General features: G+C 42.9%; 2 protein-coding genes across 2 annotated transcripts in view; one reads left to right on the top strand and one right to left on the bottom strand.

The window, feature by feature from the left end:
- The window catches only part of myo15b (myosin XVB), a 142,636-nt gene that overhangs the window by 87,726 nt on the left and 32,657 nt on the right, over positions 1–22,253 (top strand). Inside the window, exons 30-33 of the mRNA XM_086017487.1 lie at positions 2,879–2,942; positions 3,018–3,090; positions 3,179–3,255; positions 3,339–3,415. Coding sequence (XP_085873613.1) covers positions 2,879–2,942; positions 3,018–3,090; positions 3,179–3,255; positions 3,339–3,415 — 291 coding nt within the window. The remainder of the gene's footprint in view (positions 1–2,878; positions 2,943–3,017; positions 3,091–3,178; positions 3,256–3,338; positions 3,416–22,253) is intronic.
- On the bottom strand, positions 1,419–20,527 carry LOC147131710 (uncharacterized). The gene is made up of 2 exons (XM_086017489.1): positions 19,310–20,527; positions 1,419–1,777 (listed from the first exon to the last, which is right to left on the bottom strand). The coding sequence occupies exons 1-2, from the start codon at positions 20,312–20,314 to the stop codon at positions 1,628–1,630; spliced, it is 1,155 nt and encodes a 384-aa protein (XP_085873615.1). The 5' UTR covers positions 20,315–20,527; the 3' UTR covers positions 1,419–1,627.

Below are 22,253 nucleotides of genomic sequence, written 5' to 3'. Positions count from 1 at the left end.
ATTTTTTTATTTTATCCTTTAAACTTCGATTATTAATAACTCTAAATCGATGCAGAATACTTTTAATAAAACGAACGATGCATCGAAAAAAGATTATCGTACCTACCCTTATGTCACACTGGCGGTGCGTTGCTCTACTCGGGGTAAAATTTTGCAGACAAGGCCACTTGTGACCAGTTGGGGGCGCTAGGCCAACCCTCGGGTACCTGTCTACTCTGAGGAATGACACACATGTCAGAAGGATACAGAGGATCAGCAACTTGTTTTCTTTTTATTTTAGCCCAGTGTAAAGATGTTGCTGTAAAGATGATGTAAAGATGCGCTGTTCGGTGCCGTGGGAATCTCTGGGCCGGGCTCTTAGACGCCCCCTTCCTCCACACTCCCCCACTCAATGAGTCCTGCTTCCATTTAGGGTCTTGCCAGTCCAACTGGCAACCATGCCCAGCGCCACCTTGTGTCCAGAGTCTGCAGTTAGGACTTCACAGCAAACGTGGGCACTAGAACGCGTCACAACACAACATGCACTAAAAAGAAAAAAAAGCGTGAGGAACAATTGGCAATCTGAATCCACACAAAGACAGGCAATTAATTCAAGGGGCAGCGGATGGGCAGTATGGCAGGAGGGGTGTTTTAAAAGCTGGTTGGCAAGAAATCAGTACTTAAGATGGGCAAGACGCTTTAAAAGATTTTCTAGAAGTCCACTTTAAAATTCTATCCAGTCTGATATGATACAATACAATACAATTTTATTTGTATAGCGCATTTCATAACAGCTAGGGCTGTAACAAAGCACTTTAATAAATAAAACAAAACAATAAAAGGCTGTGGTACATGTATTAATAAATATAGACATAAATAATTTATACTATATAAATAAAATGTGAATAAATAAAGCCAATAAATTAACATAAAACACTATATACAATTGACACCGGAAAAGAGCCGAAAAATTCAGGTCTGATCAAAAGCCAGAGAAAAGAAATGTGTCTTCAACTGGGTTTTAAAAATGGACAGAGAGCGGGCTTGCCTAACAACCAATGGGAGGTCATTCCAGAGGGAAGGACCAGCGACAGAAAAAGCTCGATCCCTTCTGAGGCTCCGCTTGGTCCTCGGCACCTCGAGCAGCGCCTGGTCCGCAGACCTGAGGCTGCGGGAAGGTGCGTAGGAGTGGAGGAGCTCGGAGAGGTACGCCGGGGCGAGGCCATTTATTGATTTGAAGACGAATAGGAGAATCTTAAATTGAACCCTGAAATGCACTGGGAACCAGTGAAGGGAGGCCAGAATTGGTGTTATATGCTCGATCTTCTGAGCTCCAGTTAGTAGGCGGGCAGCAGCATTTTGGACCAACTGCAGACGTTTGAGGGAGGACTGGCTGACTCCAAAATAAAGTGCATTGCAGTAATCTAGCCGAGATGTAACAAAGGCATGGATGACTGTGCTGATTGGAAAGGAGGAGCTTTACCTTAGCCAGCTGTCTAAGGTGAAACAAGCTGATTTGCTGGTCCAATTTAAGATCACTGTCCATTTTAAAACCCAAGTCTGATTGGGTAGAACAAGTGGAAGGAGTCCACTAGTCAGTCAAGCAGGGAGTTTCGACCCTTCAATCTTCCCTCTTTGTCTACTTAGCTCATAAAGCACTTGGTTCGCAGTCCATCATCCAGCTCTTCCGTTGGCAGTGAAGCCCAGCAGTCCCTCCAGAGCCCTCCCGCGACGTGTTACACCTGTGCTCAACCCGATCCCGTTCTCCAATCACAGTCCCTCGGCCCAGGTTGCGCACCTGTGTTTAGTTGGGGTTAATTATTGCCAATCAATCTGTCAATAATAGGTCAGGCTTAGGACAGAGCCACCTGGTGACATCTCTCTCTCTCTCTTTTGTGTATATATATATGACCGATGGTGGTTGTGTTGGTGGTAAATGCTATCTTGGTTAAATAGTGGTGAACAATTCACATAACTCACGATACTCCCAGCCAGTAAGTGGATGTGAATAGGAAATCAGCCATCTAATGAGCTTTAAATAATGTTTATGAATCATGAAACCTCTGCCGTTAGCATCTCTCTCACAGCATCTATGAACACTTTTTTTTATTGTGTGTGTGGCGGGGGAACAGGCGTGACGGAATGTAATTAAAAATAACTCCTTGCATGTCTTACGACCATTTAATCAATTGCTTACGACTGTTTTGCAAACACTTGCCACTGTTAGCGAAACAAGTGATTCGCGAAATTTCCTTGCAGCAAGAAAAACTGTTTGCGACATGTAAAACTGTTTGCGAATATGTTTTCAATCTTTCACGAACCCTGACAAAACCCAAAAGTTTCTACAAGCATTTGCCGTTCAGTGAGATACGGGCTTAACTGAGGATGTGTTTCTGCAAGGGGGAGGATATCGAACACACACAACTGTGTTGATAACCACCATTTTCTATTGTTGTCATTGGTCATGCCCACATTCATAAAAATCTAACTGCAAACCTAATCTCACTATAATTTGAAAGTGGCAGCACTCGTCAACAGATGGGTAAAAAAGTGCTAGCTCATGGATTTTGTTGCCATGTAATTTGTCATTTGAAACTTGAAATTAAGTCAATCAATCAAACTTTTTTCTTTTTCAAAAAATGCTGTTGGGAGCGCTTTCGGGAATAAAAAATAAAATTCCGACGAACTATTGAAAAACATATTGAAAAAAAATCTGTGAATAGGTGAATCTGCAGGTGCCAAGACAAGAGTATGTAGGGGTCCACTGTGTATTATGTATATGTATGTCTATACAAGTGAAAGACCTTTTACCATTTACATGTGAATATATAGTTTTTTTTGTTTTTAGAGTTATGTAATGAAAATGTAATATCTCTTAATCATTATCTTCTTATCAAAGAATGGAAAATGACAGCTGGAAATCAAGTGTCAGGACTTCTCATGAGGCAGTTCAATTCACAGAGGTAAATTAAAGCCATCAATAAAAATGTATTTTCAATTATGCAGCATTTTCAAAAACACATCTGATTAATTTGCAGGTGCCCATTCAAGAGTCCCTAATTCTCTACAATGATCCTGACAGCAATGATTTATCAGTCCAATGCTTTAGTAGTAAGTCTAATCATTCTAAAATGTTATTCTAAATAAAACTATTGTGCTACTGTAGTTTGTTTTTCTAATTAAAATGTTTTCCTCAAAGATGTGATGCAGTTGATGGGTGATACAGCCATGAAAAAGCAAACCACCCAAACAGACTGTCTGAGTCACATCTTGCTGGTTAGTGCTCACATAAATACTGTACCTTACACAAAATGGACTTTGAAAAATAAAGGTAAATCTTGTTTCTGTTCTCTTTTCAGCTAGGAAAGGAAAGAGAACTGCTGAGAGATGAAGTCTACTGTCAGGTTATCAAGCAAACCACGAACAACCATACTGAGTAAGTGTGTTTTGTAATATTTGAAACAACTTTCATATCACTTAACACCGCATAGTAGCAATTAAAAAAAGTCACGGTAAATATTTAACTGTAATTATTGATCTTTTGTGTATTTTGATGGAAACATGTGTCTGATCTCATTGACCCATGCTTCCAGGCGCTAAGGAAGTCCTGACCGACTTTGCGATCAAAGGGTTAGGGCTTCCTGTCCCTCCACACTGCAATGTTGATAAGATAGAGACGAAAGCTTCCTTAAATCGGTGTTGAGATCATATGTGTGATGCCACACCGTCTTAAATAAGCCCTCACCCCGGTAGAGCGACCAAACCCAGAGACCGGGTGCAGATCTGACCGCATCACTATCGTTTGCACTTGTTAATACCTAGGTATAGGATGTTTGTTAAGATCGTCCTAACTTGTTGATCTTACTAATTAATTAGCCTTTTAAGAGGAAAGATTAACTGCAAAGCCATCAGGTCAGCCAGTACCAAAAATATGAGGCAAAAATTCTAAAAAGAACACAAAGATGCATTCTTATAAAGTTGAAATATAGCTATCATTTGACAGGAGCAAGTAAGTAGTCAATATAGGGTTTAAAAAATTAAAGGAACTATTCTGTACTAAAATTACAAAAAGGAACTAGAGCTGCAAGCAGCTATAAAGGGCCCTCACAACCCTGGCAACGTTGGGGTACTGGCACGTTGGGATGGTCGCACATTGGAATTGAATAATCGAAATTATCAAGTGGATCAAGTTACAGCAGCTTTTGTAGTCAAGGTGAGTCAAGCTTTAAAGTAAATTCAAAATGGTGGAATTTGCTGTTAGGTTTAGCATATGGCACCAAGAGGCTTTTTGTAGGTCTCTTTCTGTTTTATATACTATCAAATTTTCGTAGATGTAGGTGAAACGTGCAACCGGGGCCACTTTTTATACATTTTCTAGGGGTCGATAGTGAGCCATCTTTTGAAGATTGCACAATTGAATGATTAATTATTGATTAATTTACCAGGCCTTCTATGTGTGCAAAGTTTTATGAGTTTTTGTGCATGTTTACATTCTCAAAATCATCATGGCAACAGCTTTTTGCGAAAAATCTCAAACTTCGTGTTTTAACATCATAAAGGCTTAAACACTCTTCCGAGCAAATATGAGGGAGATCTGGCTAACCTGCCAGGAGAAAAACATGAAAGAATAAAACATGTACTTCATTTAGCCAGTAAGTGGCGCTCCCACTATGATGAAAAGTCAGTTCGTAGATGTCTTCAGGTGTAGACTCTCATCAAAAATGTGAAATTTTGACAAGATATTATCATGTGGATCACATTACAGCTGCTTTTAAAGTCAATGTGATGCCGAATTGTAAAGTAAATTCAAAATGGCGGACTTCCTGTTAGGTTTAGCAATTGGCTCCAAGAGACATTTTTGTAGGTCTTGAGCTGTTAGATATACCACCAAATTCTCATAGATATAGGTGAAACGTACAACCGGGGCTGCTTTTAAAAAAAATTTAGGGAGCGCTAGCGAGCCATTTTTCAAACATTTGCGACGTAAAACAAACAAACAAAAAAAGGTGGTTTCACCAGGCCTCATGTGTATGCAAAGTTTCGTGAGATTTCATGCATGTTTAGACAGTCAAAATCGGCGTGGTTTTATTTGCGAACTGCCCGTAGCCATGGTGACAGCTTTTAACGAAAAATCACAAATATCATATTTTAACATCAGGAAGGTCTACAGAGTCTTCCAAGCAATTCTGAGGTCGACCTGGTTAACTGGCGAGGAGAACAAGTTCAAAGAGTAAAACATGTACTTCCTTTCGCCAGTAGTTGGCGCTACCACTACGATTAAAAATAAGTTCGGAGATGTCTTCAGGATTCGAATTTTATCAAATGTCATTAGTTTCTTTAGAAGAAATTATCATGTGGGTCAAGTTCCAGCAGCTATTGTCCATCCATCCATCCATTATCTCCTGCTTATCCGAAGTCGGGTCGCGGAGGCAGCAGCTTCAGCAGGGAAGCCCAGACTTCCCTCTCCCCAGCAACATCTTCCAGCTCTTCCGGAAGGATCCCAAGGTGTTCCCAGGCAAGCCGGGAGACATAGTCTCTCCAGCGTGTTCTGGGTCGTCCTCGGGGTCCCCTGCCGGTGGGACATGCCCGGAACACCTCACCAGGGAGGCGTCTCGGAGGCATCCTAATCAGATGCCCGAGCCACCTCAACTGGCTCCTCTCAACGCGGAGGAGCAGCGGCTCGACTCTGAGTCCCTCCCGGATGGCCGAACTTCTCACCCTATCTCTAAGGGAGAGCCCGGACACCCTGCGAAGGAAACCCATTTCGGCTGCTTGTATCCGAGATCTTGTTCTTTCGGTCATGACCCACAGCTCATGACCATAGGTGAGAGTAGGAACGTGGATCGACCGGTAAATTGAGAGCTTCGGCTTTCGGCTGAGCTCCTTCTTCACCACGACAGACTGATACAGGGTCCGCATCACAGCAGACGCTGCACCGATCCACCTGTCGATCTCCCGTTCCATCTTACCCTCACTCGTGAACAAGACCACAAGATACTTGAACTCCTCCACTTGGGGCAGAATCCCATCCCCGACCCGGAGAGGGCACGCCACCCTTTTCCGACTGTGGACCATGGTCTCAGATTTGGAGGTGCTGATCTTCATTCCGACCGTTTCACACTCGGCTGCGAACCGCTCCAGCGAGAGTTGGAGATCGCGGCTTGAAGAAGCCAACAGTACCACATCATCTGCAAAAAGCAGAGATGCAATACTGAGGCCACCAAACCGGACCCCCTCGACACCTCGGCTGCGCCTAAAAATTCTGTCCATAAAGGTTATGAACAGAATTGGTGACAAAGGGCAGCCTTGGCGGAGTCCAACCCCCACAGGAAACGAATCCGACTTACTGCCGGCAGTGCGGACCAAACTCTGACATCGGTGGTACAGGGACCTGACAGCCCTTATCAGGGGGCTCGGTACCCCGTACTCCCGAAGCACCCCCCACAGAACTCCCCGAGGGACACGGTCGAATGCCTTCTCCAAGTCCACAAAACACATGTAGACTGGTTGGGCGAACTCCCATGCACCCTCGAGGACCCTGCTGAGAGTGTAGAGCTGGTCCACTGTTCCATGGCCGGGACGAAAACCACATTGCTCCTCCTGAATCCGGGATTCGACCTTCCGACGGACCCTCCTCTCCAGCACCCCTGAATAGACCTTGCCGGGGAGGCTGAGGAGTGTGATCCCTCTGTAATTGGAGTACACCCTCCAGTCCCCCTTCTTAAAAAGGGGGACCACCACCCTGGTCTGCCAATCCAGAGGCGCTGCTTATCATATGGATGTCTTCAGGTCGCGCCTCTTTACGTACAGGTGAAGTTTGGGATTTTTTGGAGCATGTGCAGGGGAGTTATTAAGGTTTTTCTCCTGAATGGCGAAGGGAAAAAAAATTACACCAATTTTAAGGCCCCGCCCCCGTCATATAGTTTATTGAAAGCTCAAAAAAATGATTCCAGTTGTTGCCCCACGTCTTAAGATGATATATCCGAAATTTGAAGTCAATTGGAAGAATCGTCTGAGACATGGATGCCAATTTATGCACCCTTGTAAATGTGCAAAAATGTTCCAAAATTGGACATTCAAAAATTCATAGTTCACTTCCTGTACACTTTGGACTATGGCTGCAATGGACGTTTTTGTACGTCTTGGGGTGCTACATGTGCCTGCCAATTTTCGTAGGCCTAGGTCAAACGTGCTCGAAATCTATTTTGTTTTCCCACTCTAGGTGGCGTTACAGAGCCATTTCGTTTGCCTCGTTTACGGCGACTTTAATATCAATTATCAAATTTTTCACCAGGCCCGATGAGACTGCAAAGCTTGGTGAGTTTTTGTGCATGTTTAGGGGTTCAAAATTGCGATCATTTGGTCAGAAAAAAAACAAATAATCATTCCTACAAAAACAATAGGGACCTCGCAGCGGTCGCTGCTCGGGCCCTAATAATGATAATAATAATAATTTCTACAAAAACAATAGGGACCTTGCAGCGGTCGCTGCTCAGGCCCTAACTAGAGCTGCGAACAGCTATAACGGGCCCTCGCAACCCTGGCCAAATTGGGGTACTTGCAAGTCAGGGTACTTGCACATAGGACAATAAACATAAAAAATGTAGGTGTTAATGCCAGGCCTGATGTTTTTCCAATGTTGCATGAGTTTCGCCTAGGTTTAGACTGTGAAAAACAGCATAATTTGTCTTGGCAAAGAGCTCATCACAATGGCAACAACGTGCAACAAAATAAAAAACTTTATATAACTTTTCATCTTAAGCATGCTTAGATGAAACACTCAAAGTTTGTAGATGAGGCAGCGGGTCCAGATGGCATCAGCCCCCAGCTCCTCAAATCCTGCGCAGACCAGCTGTGTGGAATTGTCCAGCACATGTTCAACCTGAGCCTGAAGCTGGGCAGGGTCCCCCAGCTATGGAAAACATCCTGCCTGGTCCCGGTGCCAAAGACCCCCCACCCGAAGGAGCTCAACAGCTTCAGACCGGTGGCGCTGACGTCTCACCTGATGAAGACCCTGGAGAGACTGGTCCTTGTCCACCTGCGCCCCCTGGTGAGCTCCTCAATGGACCCACTCCAGTTCGCATACCAGCCTGGCATCAGTGTGGATGATGCCATCATCTACCTCCTCCACACTTCACTCTCCCACCTGGAGAAGGCGGGGAGCACTGTGAGGATCATGTTCTTTGATTTCTCCAGTGCTTTCAACACCATCCAGCCCACCCTACTGGGAGACAAGCTGGAGCGGGCGGGGGTGGCGCACCACCTCACCACATGGATCCAGGACTACCTCACAAACCGGCCACAGTATGTGAGGACACAGGACTGTGTGTCTGACGTGCTCCTCTTCAGCACGGGGGCCCCACAGGGAACTGTCTTGGCTCCCTTCCTGTTCACCCTCTACACCTCGGACTTCAACTACAACACCCCTACCTGTCACCTGCAGAAGTTCTCTGACGACTCTGCGATTGTCGGCCTCATCACAGGCGGAGATGATCGGGAGTACAGAGAACTTACTCAGGGTTTTGTGGACTGGTGCCAGCAGAACCGCCTCCTGATCAATGCGGGGAAATCCAAAGAAATGGTGGTGGATTTCGGTAGGCGCCAGCACTCTTCACCTGCACCAGTGAACATCCGGGGAACAGATGTTGAGAGAGTCTCAACTTACAAGTACCTGGGTGTTCATCTGAACAATAAACTGGACTGGTGCGACAACACAGACGCCCTCTATAGGAAGAGTCAGAGCAGACTCTTCCTCCTCAGGAGACTGAGGTCTTTTGGGGTTCAGGGGACACTCCTCAGGAACTTTTATGACTCGGTGGTTGCATCGGTCATCTTCCAGGGAGTGGTCACCTGGGCAGGCGGCGTCTCGGCCCGGGACAAGAAGCGGCTGGACAAACTGGTCAAGAGGGCCGGCTCTGTCCTGGGCTGCTCCCTGGACTCTGTGGACTCGGTGGGGGACAGGAGGATGTTGGCCAAGCTGTCATCAATGCTGGGCAACCCGGACCACCCCCTCCAGGGCACCCTAACAGCACTCCACAGCACCTTCAGTGACAGACTGTTACACCCTCGCTGTGCAAAGGAGAGATTCCGCCGTTCCTTCTTGCCTGCTGCTGTCAGACTCTTTAACAAGAACATTGTGTAGTCTCTACAAACTGGCGGTCATTAGTGCAATTGTGCAGTCCTGCACCTGAGCTCGTATCGTGCAATACCCAATATTCCCCACTACTGTAATACCGTGCAATACTCAACATTCCCCACTACTGTTAGTCTAGTTTTATTTTTATCCAATGCTGTTCCTTACATTTCACTACAGCACTGCAGCACTGTCACTTAGAGTATTTTTTCCTCTGTACTATGTACAGGCCGAAATGAGTGTTCCTCATATTTTTTATGTAGATGTAGGTTGGTGTGTATACACATGTGTATATACACATGTTACTGCGTATATCTACATAGGTTTGATTCTAAATGTTTGCCGTCAATGTTATACATTAATGGCCACATTATGCCGCCGCCCCTGTGTGACCTATATCTTTGCTACTGTAACAATGAAAATTTCCCCACTGTGGGATCAATAAAGGCATTCTTATTCTTATTCTTATTCTTATGATCAGATAAAATCTCTTGAAGGAGTTTGTTAAAATATGACCTCTCCAAAAGGCCAAAAAATGTCAGCCAATTCCAAAATAAAGTCAACATGGAGAACTTCCTGTAGATTTAGCCTATGGCTATAAGATACTTTTTGGGAGGTCTTGGGCTGTTACAGATGTCTCCAAATTATCTTGGATCAAGGTAAATCGTAGAACCGGGAATGCTTCTTTAAATGTGTGTAGGAGGGGCTATAGAGACATTTTTTTAAAAAAGCACAAGAAATCTCTACAGTTTTTATTCTTATGCCAGGTCTAATGTGTGTGCAAAGTCTTTTTCGCCTGGTTCAGACCCACAAAAACAGCACAAATTTTCTTCATAAACATTGCCTCACTGTGGCTAACAGCGTGCAATGACATAAAATGTTGGCAATAACTTTTCATCTTCAACATGTTTCAATGAAACACAGAAAGTTTAAAAACGATCGGATTAAATGTCTAGGAGTAGTTTGTTAAAACATGATCTATACATGACCAATGTAGGCACAAAATTTCAAAATAAATCCAAAATGGCAGGCTTCCTGTTAATTTAGCACATGACTCGAAAACACATTTTATAAGATCATGGGCTGTTATATGCCCCCAGTTTTCACAGATGTACGTGAATAAATCAACATGTCCCAATAAATTATGTTAAAAAAGCAAAATATATACGTGCCTGAGCAGCGACTACTACTACACCAAATACAAGAGTCAAGTTAAGTTAGTTTATTATTATTTTTTAAAATGATTAGCCACAAGAGGGGGCGGCACGGTGGTCGACTGGTTAGCACGTCCGCCTCACAGTTCAGAGGTCGTGGGTTCGATCCCAGCCCCGGCCTCCCTGTGTGGAGTTTGCATGTTCTCCCCGTGCCTGCGTGGGTTTTCTCCGGGTACTCCGGTTTCCTCACACATTCCAAAAACATGCATGGTAAGTTGATTGGACTCTCTAAATTGCCCCTAGGTGTGATTGTGAGTGCGGATGTTTGTCTTTGTGTGCCGTGCGATTGGCTGGCAACCAATTCAGGGTGTCCCCCGCCTACTGCCCGAAGATTGCTGGGATAGGCTCCAACACGCCCCGCGACCCTTGTGAGGATAAGCGGTATAGATAATGGATAGATGGATAGCCACAAGAGTCTCAGTGGGGTTAACAGTCCCCCGTGACTATGATTGGCGAAGTCCCATGACGCAAACCCCCATCTAGGCAAGGAAAAAAGTCCAGTTAAGGGGGAAAAAAAAACCTTGAGAGTAGACCACAGATGAGGGGCTAAACGTGTGAAAATTCACACAATTTTGCACACGCGTCAGGTGTGGCAAAAAAAAAAAAAGATTAATGATCAAGTACATGTTTTATAAATTGTCACATTACAGTTTGAAGTTGAAGAATTTGAAAGTGACCCTTGTATCATTGTATTTTTATGAATGTGGCCCTCAAATGAAAAAGTTTGAAACCCCTGTGTTAGAGGTTTATTGTGTGTTTATTGTGCCACCAAAAATTCCAGTTCCAATGTGCCAGTACCCCAACAGGCCAGTAGTTGTAGAGGCAACAATTTGGGTCGATCATGGACGGAGTGTGGGTATCAGCACAGACGGGGCGTAGCATTCTAGATGGGGCCTTATGAAAGTCACTTTACCACGGTACCGGGCTGCGGGCCGCTTTGTAAATATAAATTTACAATTATACATGAACGCATGCTACAAAACAGGGACCTATCATGGGCCCTGTGAGCTTGTGGGCCCTGGGGCGAGCGCTCCCTTGCCCCCGCTCTGGCTCCACTTCTGGGTTCGATAGAAAGGAAAACGGGCAAAATGTACAATATAAAGATGAAATCTTCCTCATAAATTGGAAAATAACATTCCAGTCTCAACATTTTAGGAACAAATCAAAATGTCTCCTACAACTTGACATGGTCTTCCAAATGCACCTCTACCCTCCGCTGTTAGAACCCCTTTTTAAATCTGATCCCCAATAAAGAATAACATCTACATAGCACTCACAGTCACCATGCAAAAGTTAAAAATGGTAACATGGAATGTACGGGATATTTGAAACCATTAAAAAAAAAAATCTTTAATCATCTTATTAAGTTAAAGGCTGACATGTTTTCTTCAAGAAGCTCAAATAACAAACTCGGAACAACACTATCTTAAGAATAAAGATTACAATCAAATATTTTCATAAACTTGTAATATTAAAGTGTATGGGACCCGATTTTTACAAATTTTAATATGTTTTATTAAACAATAAAGTATGTTTTTTCAAAATGATACACATTAACCGAGTATTCCCTTGATTTAGCATTACGATTTGAAAATCTTCCAGGCCACTCTCTGACTTGCCAGCTGTGAAGTGTGCTTGTCGTGGTTTTTGTTTTGATTAATTTAGTTTCTCCTTTAATTGAACAATAAAAACGACCGACCAATACTTACTGACAGCTAGTCATAGCCATTTTCAGGGCCTGAAGACGATCAAATGGCCAATGGGCGGACTCAGCTCACGAAAATTTTGAGTTTTCTACATCTTTTTTGAGACCTTTTCATTATGTTATTACCAAAGTAATCATTGAATCTCATTATTTGTACTTGTATTCCTTCTTTCTTAGGGTAACTTTTTTTGTGTCCGTTGTACTTTAACCGATTAAAGCCGGAAGCGCTGTTGCGTGTTTCTCCCGTTAAAATCCGGGAGAGCATATACGTAATTTTCTTTTTGTAATCCAATTCTCTGTGTTTTAGCCAATGAAATGCATCAGAATAGACATGTGACAGTGTCGTGAGTCATTGGAGGATATCCAAATTTTTTTTGAAGAGTAACAGCGGCGCAATCGATCGTGGGAGCTCTGATATGTCAAGGCAGTGATATAGACGATGCGCTTTTGGACTTTAAAGCCATGAAACCAGCCAAACGGGATATGTGGTTAAGATATATGTTAGCAGACGATGGTGATTTCAACGTCTTTGTAAGAGAATACAGCATGGTAATTACCACTCGATTATTTTTTTATTAAAAATCACTTGCATCTTCGATTGAAACCACAAAGATGAATAAACCCAGGCCTGTGTGAAAGCCATGTGTCTAAGATCTCAACTTCTTTTGGAATTATGTTTCTATCTGATACAGGGGCAGAGATAAAATTCTTTTGTAGGTGTCGAATTCCGCGAAAATGTCAGGTTTTCAAGGGTTACTCGAATGACGACCGTAGGTTTTAGAGAGATGGGGTCTTCAGGCTTTAATGGGTTAAACCAACCAAAAGAGATGTCTCAATATTAGTCAGTAAAAGTATCCCACGTAACTACAACTCATCTATTATTGATACAGAAGGTAGATGATATCATCATCACGGTAACGCTCACAAAAGGACAATCCTACCTTTTTTCATAGTTTCTTCCCCTTACTGTGTGAAGCAACAAACATGAGCTTATATTATAACCCTGCCATAGACCACTCTAATAGCCTATATTAGGTAACAAAAGCAATTGGTACTCAATGGACAAAATAAAACAGTATATAGAAGATTATGGACTTTGCGATAGTTTGAGATAAAGAAATCCATCGCTCAAAGAATAGTCACATTTATCCCCCATGCATCAGCCTTTGTCCAGGATTGACTTTTTTCTTATGAGTAACTCACTTACAAAATATATCAATGAAAATACAATTCACTCTCTTATAATCAAACCTCCACCAAGATGGTGTTTCAATACATCTCTCTTAGATGACCTAATTTTCACCCTCATAATCTCAAAAGAAGTGGCCATCCTTCCTGGAGCTGGGCGACTCTCCCGAAATCACGCAATCATTATTTTGGGAAACTGGACAAGCAGTAATCAGAGGTAAAATTATATCATATGAATCATATAACAAAAAACAGCAACAGACACAAGAAAATAATGTGGTACAGTAAATTAAACCCTGAACAAATCAACACTCTAATAAACCCAGTGGACAAATACAAAATCATTTCAGACTTGTTAAATTCCAACTTGAAACTATCATACCGTCGCTGTCCTGTGAAAAACACTTATCTCCAATTTTGGAAACTTTTTTATTTTTCACTTTAATGCGATGTCTGTAACGCGGAAACATGATTCATGTAAAAATAAGAAAATGAAAAAAAATTGAGATTTTGTTATGTTTTTCACCTAACAGCGACAATACACAAGAAAACATTATTTTTAATCCAACAACTGTACTATGAAAAATTCCAATATATGAATTAGGGGTGTAACGTGGGTGTATTAATACGTTTCGGTATGGCGGATTGGTTCGGTCCACTTGCGTTCGGTTCGGTCCACTTATTAGCGCGATCTTACGCACGGGCGCTTTTGACTGTTGCATGCGGGAGAGGAGAGTGGCGGCACAACAGTGAGAGCCAGAAAAGAGCCAGAGCTCGAAGGTCCCCCCGTACACTGCGGTCTCCTGTTTGGGAACATTTTTTATTTTATTCTGGTGTAATTTCTTAGAATGGTTCGCTTTTATTTATTTATTTTTTTAAAAAGTAGAGTTTACTTGTCATCTTTTCAAAATAAACATAAAAAAAAATCAGTTTTTTGTACCGAAAATATGCCGAATCATTTTTCCCAAAAAACGAACCGAACCGTGATTTAGCGTACCGTTACACCCCTGATATTAATAAATCATGCAAATTATTGGCAAATTACAACATAAGGAAAACATTCTCCCATTAACACTATGCCCAGCAGGCACAAAACCCACATCAAATAATATATTTTATCATTCCTTTTTTTTTTTAGAACTTTGTTTATATTTTCCAATTTAAGTACGCACAAGCATAAAGGAAGAAAAAAAACTGCCTGAAATCGGCAAGTATCACAGATAAACAAGTTATCCCAAGCAATGGCGCAAAGATAGGTTACAATATTTTGTTCCAATTCAAAACACTAACCGACCCCCCCCCAAAAAAAAAAAAAAAAAAAAAAAAACAACGATGGACCCAAACAAAAAAAAAGCAGCAGCATTTTTTTGATAGGAGCTGAGGCCATGTTGATTAGGGATGACACCAAATATTGCTGTTATGGGGTTAGGGTCAATGGCCCTGTTGCCAATATGGGAAAAAAAACCTCTAAAGACTCCATACCAAAACCCTCTCAAGTCACCACAGGACCAAACCATATGACCCATCGTAGCAGGTGACTGTTTAAATCTCGGGCAGCCATCATCAGAGGTGTTGTAGATCTTTGCGAGTTTGGCTTTGGTCAAGTAAGACCGATGAAAGATTCGGAACTGAATTAGACAGTGGCGAATGCAAATAGATGTCGAATGAATTTGATTGATACTAATGCCTCATACGTCCTCTGAGAGCTTCAAGTTCAAATCTGATTCCCATGCTTTTTTGAGAACAGATAGGCTTTCAGGTTTCAGTTTATGCAAAAAATTATATATTCGGGAAATAGGACCTCTCACGGTGGGATGTAAATGCAAACAGTCCTGAAAAGGACAAGCAGGTGGTCAACCAGGATACGCAACAAAATGTTTAGCTACAAAACTACGGATCAGTAAGTACCTAAAGAGTGCGTCCTGGGAATGTCAAAATCTTTAGTCAACCTATCAAATGAATGAAATGCACCATCAGCAAAAATGTCAGAGATCTGCACAATAGCCTTATTAATCCACATTCTAAAACCAGGATCACTCAAAGCTGGCAGAAAAAAAGGGTTTGCTACGATAGGAGAGCAAATGAATATCTGCTTAAAATCAAAATGTTGACGACACTGAGACCAAATATTCAAAGTATTTTGGACCACGGGGTTATTAAACTTGACACTACGGCCAATTGGTAAGGCAGAACACATAACCGCGATAGACGAAGCAGGAAGGCCCGGCTTTAGTTCTAAAGAGGACCAAAGTGGGCCGTGACCTTCCCTGAACACCCGAATCCACGTGACTAGTTTCACAACATTAGCGGACCAGTAATAATACATAAAATTCAGCAGAGCTAACCCTACTTAAGATTTAGAGCATTGTAACAGGGATTTACAGATTCTGGGTACTTTTTTTTTATTCCAGATGAAGGAAGACACAGCCCTGTCTACTTAATTGAAAAATATTTTAGGTAATAAAAGTGGGACCATTTGAAAAAGTTACATGAATCTTGGTGGAACCACCGTTTTAACTGTGTTGACACGCCCTGCTAGAGAAATAGGCAATATTGACCAACGCGTAAGGTCTGACTTCGTTGTCTCTAGAAGGGGAGCAAAGTTTTGTCTAAAGAGATCCTTGAAAAGCATCTGAAACTTGAATCAATCAATCAATCAATCACATTTTATTTATATAGCACTTTTCATACATAAGAATGCAACTCAAAGTGCTTTAAAACATTCAAAGCAAAACATAGAATTATCTTCAATCAAAAGAAAAGATAAATTATTTAAAAGTTGTTGAAAGCCAAACTAAAAAGGTGTGTCTTGAGCTTCCTCTTAAAAATATCAACAGTCTCTGCAGACCTGACATCCTCTGGCAGGCTATTCCAAAGGTGAGGACCAAAACGGCTGAATGCAGCCTCGCCATGCAGTTTGGTCCTCACCCTTGGAATAAATAAAAGGCCCGCGCCAGAGGACCTCAGGATCTGCGAGGGCTGGTATGATAAAAGCAAATCAGATAAATAAGATGGCCCAAGACCATTAACACATTTATAAACTAATAAAAGTACTTTAAAATCGATCCTGAAACACACAGGGAGCCAATGCAGCAATTTCAAAACTGGCGTAATGTGCTCCCGCCCTCTGGTTCTCGTCAGCACCCGAGCGGCTGAATTCTGCAGTAGTTGCAGTGGTGAAATGCTCTTTTTCGGGAGGCCAGAGAGCAGGGCATTACAGTAATCTAAACGACAGGAAATAAAGGCAACACTTCCGTGTTAGCCTGAGAGAGAAACGGGCGGACTCTGGCGATATTCTTAAGGTGATAAAAACCAATCATTGGTTACATTTTTAATATGAGGAATAAAACTGAGCTCAGAGTAAAAAATGACGCCAAGGTTCTTCACACAGTGTGAGGGATTAAAAATGTGTAGTTTTGGTAAAAGCTTCTCTCTCTGACCTTCGGGACCGATAACTAAAACCTCAGTCTTGTCCTGATTGAGCTGTAGGAAATTATCTGCCATCCATGACTTGATATCTAAAATGCAATTTAAAAGGGTATCAATGGGTCCTGTGTCATCAGGAGACACGGCAATATACAGCTGCGTGTCATCAGCATAGCTGTGAAAGCTGATGCCGTGTCCCCCGATGACATCCCCGAGGGGAAGCATATAAAGATTAAAAAGTAGGGGGCCTAAAATCGAACCTTGAGGAACCCCACATTTAATTTCATGAGTTTTAGAGGAACAAGTATCCATACTTACAAAGAAATATCGGTCTGTGAGATAGGAATAAAACCAGTCAAAAACAGTACCAGAGATGCCCACTAGATTTTTAAGTCTATTTAATAAAATTTGGTGATCTACTGTATCAAAAGCAGCGCTTAGATCCAGTAGCACCAAGACTGTGAGGTTTCTCACGTCTGCAGTGCACCTAATATCATTTAAAATCCCTAAAAGAGCAGTCTCCGTACTGTGGTTCATCCTAAAACCAGATTGATATTTCTCCAAAATATTATTTGTATTTAAAAAATGATTCAACTGGATGAAAACCAGTTTTTCTAAAATCTTACTTAAAAACGGTAAGTTGGATACGGGTCTGTAATTATTAAAAACGCTCGGGTCAGAACCGCTCTTCTTCAGAAGGGGCTTCACCACCGCCGTTTTAAAGGCAGCGGGGAAGACGCCTGTCTGAAGAGAGCAATTGACTATATTTAAAATTTGTTCTTCAAAAAATCCATTAAATGTCTTAAAAAGAAATGTGGGAATTGGATCCAAAAGGCAGGTTGTTGGGTTTACCTGGGAGAAAACTCGAACAAGTGTCCTTGCATCAACCAGGGCAAAATTTTCCAGTGTTTCCTCATGTAAATATGATTGTCCGGGTTTATTAAAACTTGTGTTTTGACGGGCTAAAAGACTGGATCTTATGTCATCGATTTTACTTCTGAAGTGGTCTGCAAAGTCCTCACAGAGAGCATCTGTTGGTCTCTGTGGGGACTTATTAAAATCAGAACTAGTTAAAAGTTCAAAGGTGGAGAAGAGAACCCTGGGGTTGTTTTTATTGACTGTAATGTGGTTTGAGAAATAGGAAGATCTTGCCAGTTTTACTGTTTTATTGTAGGATTTCAGTTGTTCGCATAAAATTTCATAGTGTACTGTAAGTTTACTTTTTCTCCACCTCCTCTCTGCACTCCTGCATTTTCTCTTTGATATTTTGATAGCATTGTTTCTCCACGGGGGTACAGTCTTTGTTTTTGTTGTTTTAATTAAAAGTGGAGCTACTGAATCTAATGATGATTTAAGATGTAGGTTAAAATTGTCAACAATAAGATCACAGGGTGCAGGTAAAATGTCAGCAGGAGTGCTTTTTAAGATCTCGATAAAATTTGCAGCCACCTCAGAAGATAGGTAGCGTTTCTTCACTGTTCTGACCGGGACTGCTAGATGGTTAAAACTGGCGATATTAAAATAGACACAGTAGTGGTCTGACACTGCCAAGTCAACACCAGAGGACACACCAGCAGACAAGCCATAGGTTATAACCAAATCCAGGGTGTGTCCTCTGTTGTGAGTTGGCTGCAAGACGTGCTGTTTAAAATCCAAGCAGTTTAAAAGGTTTGAAAAATCTCTGGATAGTGGGTCCGAGATGTTGTCCATGTGTATATTAAAATCGCCAGTTATTAATATTCTGTTATAACTGGAATATAAAATGGATAAGAATTCTGAAAATTCTGTAATAAAAGAAGTGGAATGATGGGGAGGTCTATAGACGGTAATGCAGAGAATAGGGGGACTGCTAAAAACAAAGGCATGGTGTTCAAACGATAAATAGCTGCTAAAAATGATCTCCTTTGATAAAAGAGTATTAATAAAAATTGATGCAGTCCCGCCTCCTCTTTTGCCATCCCTTGTAGAAAATAAAAAGTTAAAATTCGGTGGGCAAGCCTCGTTGAGAGCAACTTGAGCATCTGTACCAAGCCATGTCTCAGACAAAAGTATACCATGTAAATTATTGTCTAAAATCAGGTCGTTTATGATAAAAGTTTTGTTTAAAAGGGAGCGAACGTTCAGCACGGCCAGATTAATTATTGTGCTGGACGTGCGCTCATGGTGGTACGAATGAGCAGTATTAACATATACTAGATTACCACTGTTAAAACCACGTTGTTTGTGTGTGCAAGGGAAGCGTCTGCCGGTGATGGTTTCAATGGGAAAGTTGTCCGATAGTGGTAATGATAATGAGGGCCTGCAGGGGGAGCTAGTGAGGGTGGTGGTACTGTGAGCAGCTGGTATTGGCCTGTAAGTGATGGTAGTGACATTGTCATTGCAGCGTTTATGAGTAGAAGAAGAAATATGATTGGTAAACAAGAGTCAGCTGGGAGTGGAATTGGTTACGACATGGTGGATGTTAGCGGCTAAAATCTTGCTACCAAGAGAGTTCGGATGAACACCATCCGGCTGGTAAAATGACGGGCGATTCCAGAATAGGTTAAAATTGTCAATAAAAGCAAAGTCAAGGTGGCCACAAGTGCGTAGGAGCCACGTGTTCAAGCTTAAAAGGCGGCTGAAGCGCTCGGCTCCGCGAGACAATGCCGGCAAAATGCCACTCACCCAGACCGACAGACCGCAGGTTCTTAACAAGGCAAAGAGGGCGTGAAAGTCTCTCTTCGTCTGCTCAGACTGTCGGCGTATTGTCTCGTTTGTCCCAACGTGAACGATGAGCCAGGTAATGGATGATGGCAGAGAGTCAAGAACACCCGGCAGGATGTTAACTATGTCCATGACTTTCGCTCCGGGAAAACAGCGGGTGACGCAGCCGGGATAGTGAGTACGTCTAATGGTGCTGTCGCCAATTATAACGGTGGTCGGTGGGTGACGTGAGGAGGGAACGCCAAGGGACTCACCACCGGCGGGAGATTCACGACCCCACTGTCCAGGATGGCTCCGCCGAGGCCGAGTGAAGACGGTGGATGACACCGATGAGTGTCGCCGATGATGCTGGTGATGACGACCACCCTTGTACCGGGACACCGCGTCCCGGAGCAGCCCGACGCGTGAGTGGACGGCCGTGTCACCGGCGGACCCGCCCAACATGGGGTTCCCGGCCGAGGTCGTCGCCGTGGGTGGCGGGGAATCCGAGGGAGCCCCTGGGAGCACAGCCCCAGCGTCGGACGCAGCAGTCGGTGTCTCCGACTGCTGTAGTGCAGTGATGGGAACAGGAGACTCACTCGCCAGGGCGGCGAACCGATTCCCCAGGACCAGTTGGGGGCGGTGGGGTGGCTCCCCGGCCCTCCGGCCGCGGGACACCACCTTGACCCAGGTGTCACTCTGCAGCGGTGTCGAGCAGGATGGCCCCGGGCAGGCAATTGGATCCCACTTCGCCGTGTCCGAGAGGCCAGCCGCCTCAGCCGTCATTGTCGCCGACAGGATTTCACGAGCGCGCCTCCTCATGACCACCGCGGAGAGTTCGGGGAAACGGGTCGCGAAGCAAGAGATGACCGATTCCTTCTCATGGAGCTCCTCTGAGAGACGACGAATATCCCTTCTTAGGTCAGAGATTGTCTTATTTGCCTTCTCCAGCAGGCCATTGTGTTCGTCGCTGTCGTCTGAAGGCATTTTAATACACTAGCTCCAAGCTAGCCCCAAGCTAGCCCGTTTCCGTCTCAAGCTAGCTGTATGCTAGTCCGCGAGATCAAGCGACCCAGAGATTAACAAAAATTTAAATAAATAAATAATAATAAAAAATAAGATAAAAATAGTCTCCAAAAATTAAAAAGAGTAAAAACGCAACGCGCAGGTGAGGTAGATTCGAAGGCGAAAGTGCAGAAGTGCAATGCCCAGATAAGAGATTGACGAGTGCTCAACTGTGAATGGAAATACAGAATAATCTACTTTGTTAGCCAATTAATTTAGGCGGAACAAAATTCTCTTGCCAAGATTGAGTTTGTATCCAGAGTATTGTCCAAACGACCCGGAGAGCTCTAAAATTGCTGGAATAGATGTCTCAGGATCTGTAAGATACAAAAGGAGATCATCCGCATACAAGGACACTTTGTGAGTAGTACCGTACGAATGATCCCCTTGATCTTTAAATCTGCCCTAAGCAACAGAGCCAAGGGCTCCATTGCAAGATTGAACAAAAGGGGGCTAAGGGGGCACCCCTGATGACCTCTATACCTCTATGTAATGGAAAATATTCTGAGGTTATGTTATTAGTGCGGACAGAAGACCGTGGAGCTGATTACAGAATCCTGATCCACAATATGAAGTTGGGTCCAAAACCAAATTTGGCAAGCACAGAAGACAGATATGGCCACTCAACATAGTCAAAAGCCTATTCGGCATCAAGTGAAATTATTAATTCAGAGTGTGTGGCTGCGTATATGATCTGTCGAGTGGTCAGAATATAAAATGTTGAACAAGCGATGGGCATTGAAATATGACTGACGATTTGCTATGAAGCCTGTTTGGTCTTCATGAATAATAGTGGGCGCTACCTTTTCAAGGCGAAGCGCAAGTCAGAATCTTGTAATCAACATTCAATAAACTAATGGGACAGTAGGAGCCACATTCCTGAGGGTCCTTACCTTTCTTTAATATCACAGCAATTGTGGCTTGAGACAAGGTCTGTGGCAATTTGAAGGTTTTATGAGTTTCGAAGAAAACATCACTTAGTAACGGGACAAGTTTGTTTGCAAATGTTATGTAAAATGCACACGAAAGTTCGTCTGGCCCTGGTGCCTTGCCGCTTTGGAGAGATGGATTGCTTGTGAAATTTCAGCTGCTGTCAAGGGACCTTCGAGCTGTTCAAGTTGGTCTTGCACAATAGTAGGGATATGAATCTTATCCAGAAATAAATCTATTTCAGCACGTGAATGATTAATTCGGGAGGTATAGGGGTCCTTATAAAACTGCTTAAAAGTATCGTTTATCTTTTTGGTCTGAATCTAATCTTATGTCTGATGACAGATTGACAAAGCTGATGGGAAAGAAGTCTCCCTGCCTTTTCCCCATGTTCATAGACATGATGTCTTGTCCTAAGCAGGAGCCTCTCATTTTCTTTAATTGAAAGAGCTTCAAATTTGGTTTGGAGGAGAAGCCTCTGCTTATACAAGTCAGCAGAAGGTCCGTTTACATATTGTGAATCGATGTTTGCTATGAGCTTGGTTAATTCTCTGAGTCTTGCACTGCGGTTTTTGTTTTTGTTTTTAGCTGAAAAGGATATTGGCCACATAGGTAAGCCTTTAGATATATATGGGGTGTTATTGGTTTCTAGAAAAAACTCAATGTGATAGTTGATAAATTTACAGAAGTCTTCAACTGCTAGTAGCGAAGAATCAAATCTCCATGTCCATTGCGGTGCTGACACATTCGGAAATTAAATTCCAATGTGAAGTGGGGCACGGTCAGATATTACAATTGCAAGGTATTTACACATGGTCACCTTTGAAATAAGGCGATTGTTCAAAAAAAAATAGTCAATCCTCGAGTAAGAGTGGTGTCCAGGAGAAAAGAAAGAAAAATATTTTCCTGAAGGCTTGACAGCACGCAACGT

This window comes from Filicampus tigris, chromosome 19 (genome assembly GCF_054856515.1).
Source record: "Filicampus tigris isolate MCC_2025a chromosome 19, RoL_Ftig_1.0, whole genome shotgun sequence".
Taxonomy (NCBI): domain Eukaryota; kingdom Metazoa; phylum Chordata; class Actinopteri; order Syngnathiformes; family Syngnathidae; genus Filicampus; species Filicampus tigris.
This window is presented reverse-complemented; position numbering and strand designations above follow the sequence as displayed.

Coding starts and splice junctions, on each gene's coding strand:
- LOC147131710 (XM_086017489.1), bottom strand. CDS start 20,314: ATGCCTTCAGACGACAGCGACGAACACAATGGCCTGCTGGAGAAGGCA. Junction 1,778..19,309: donor CCTGCGGTCTGTCGGTCTGG/GTGAGTGGCATT, acceptor AACTAAACACAG/GTGCGCAACCTGGGCCGAGG.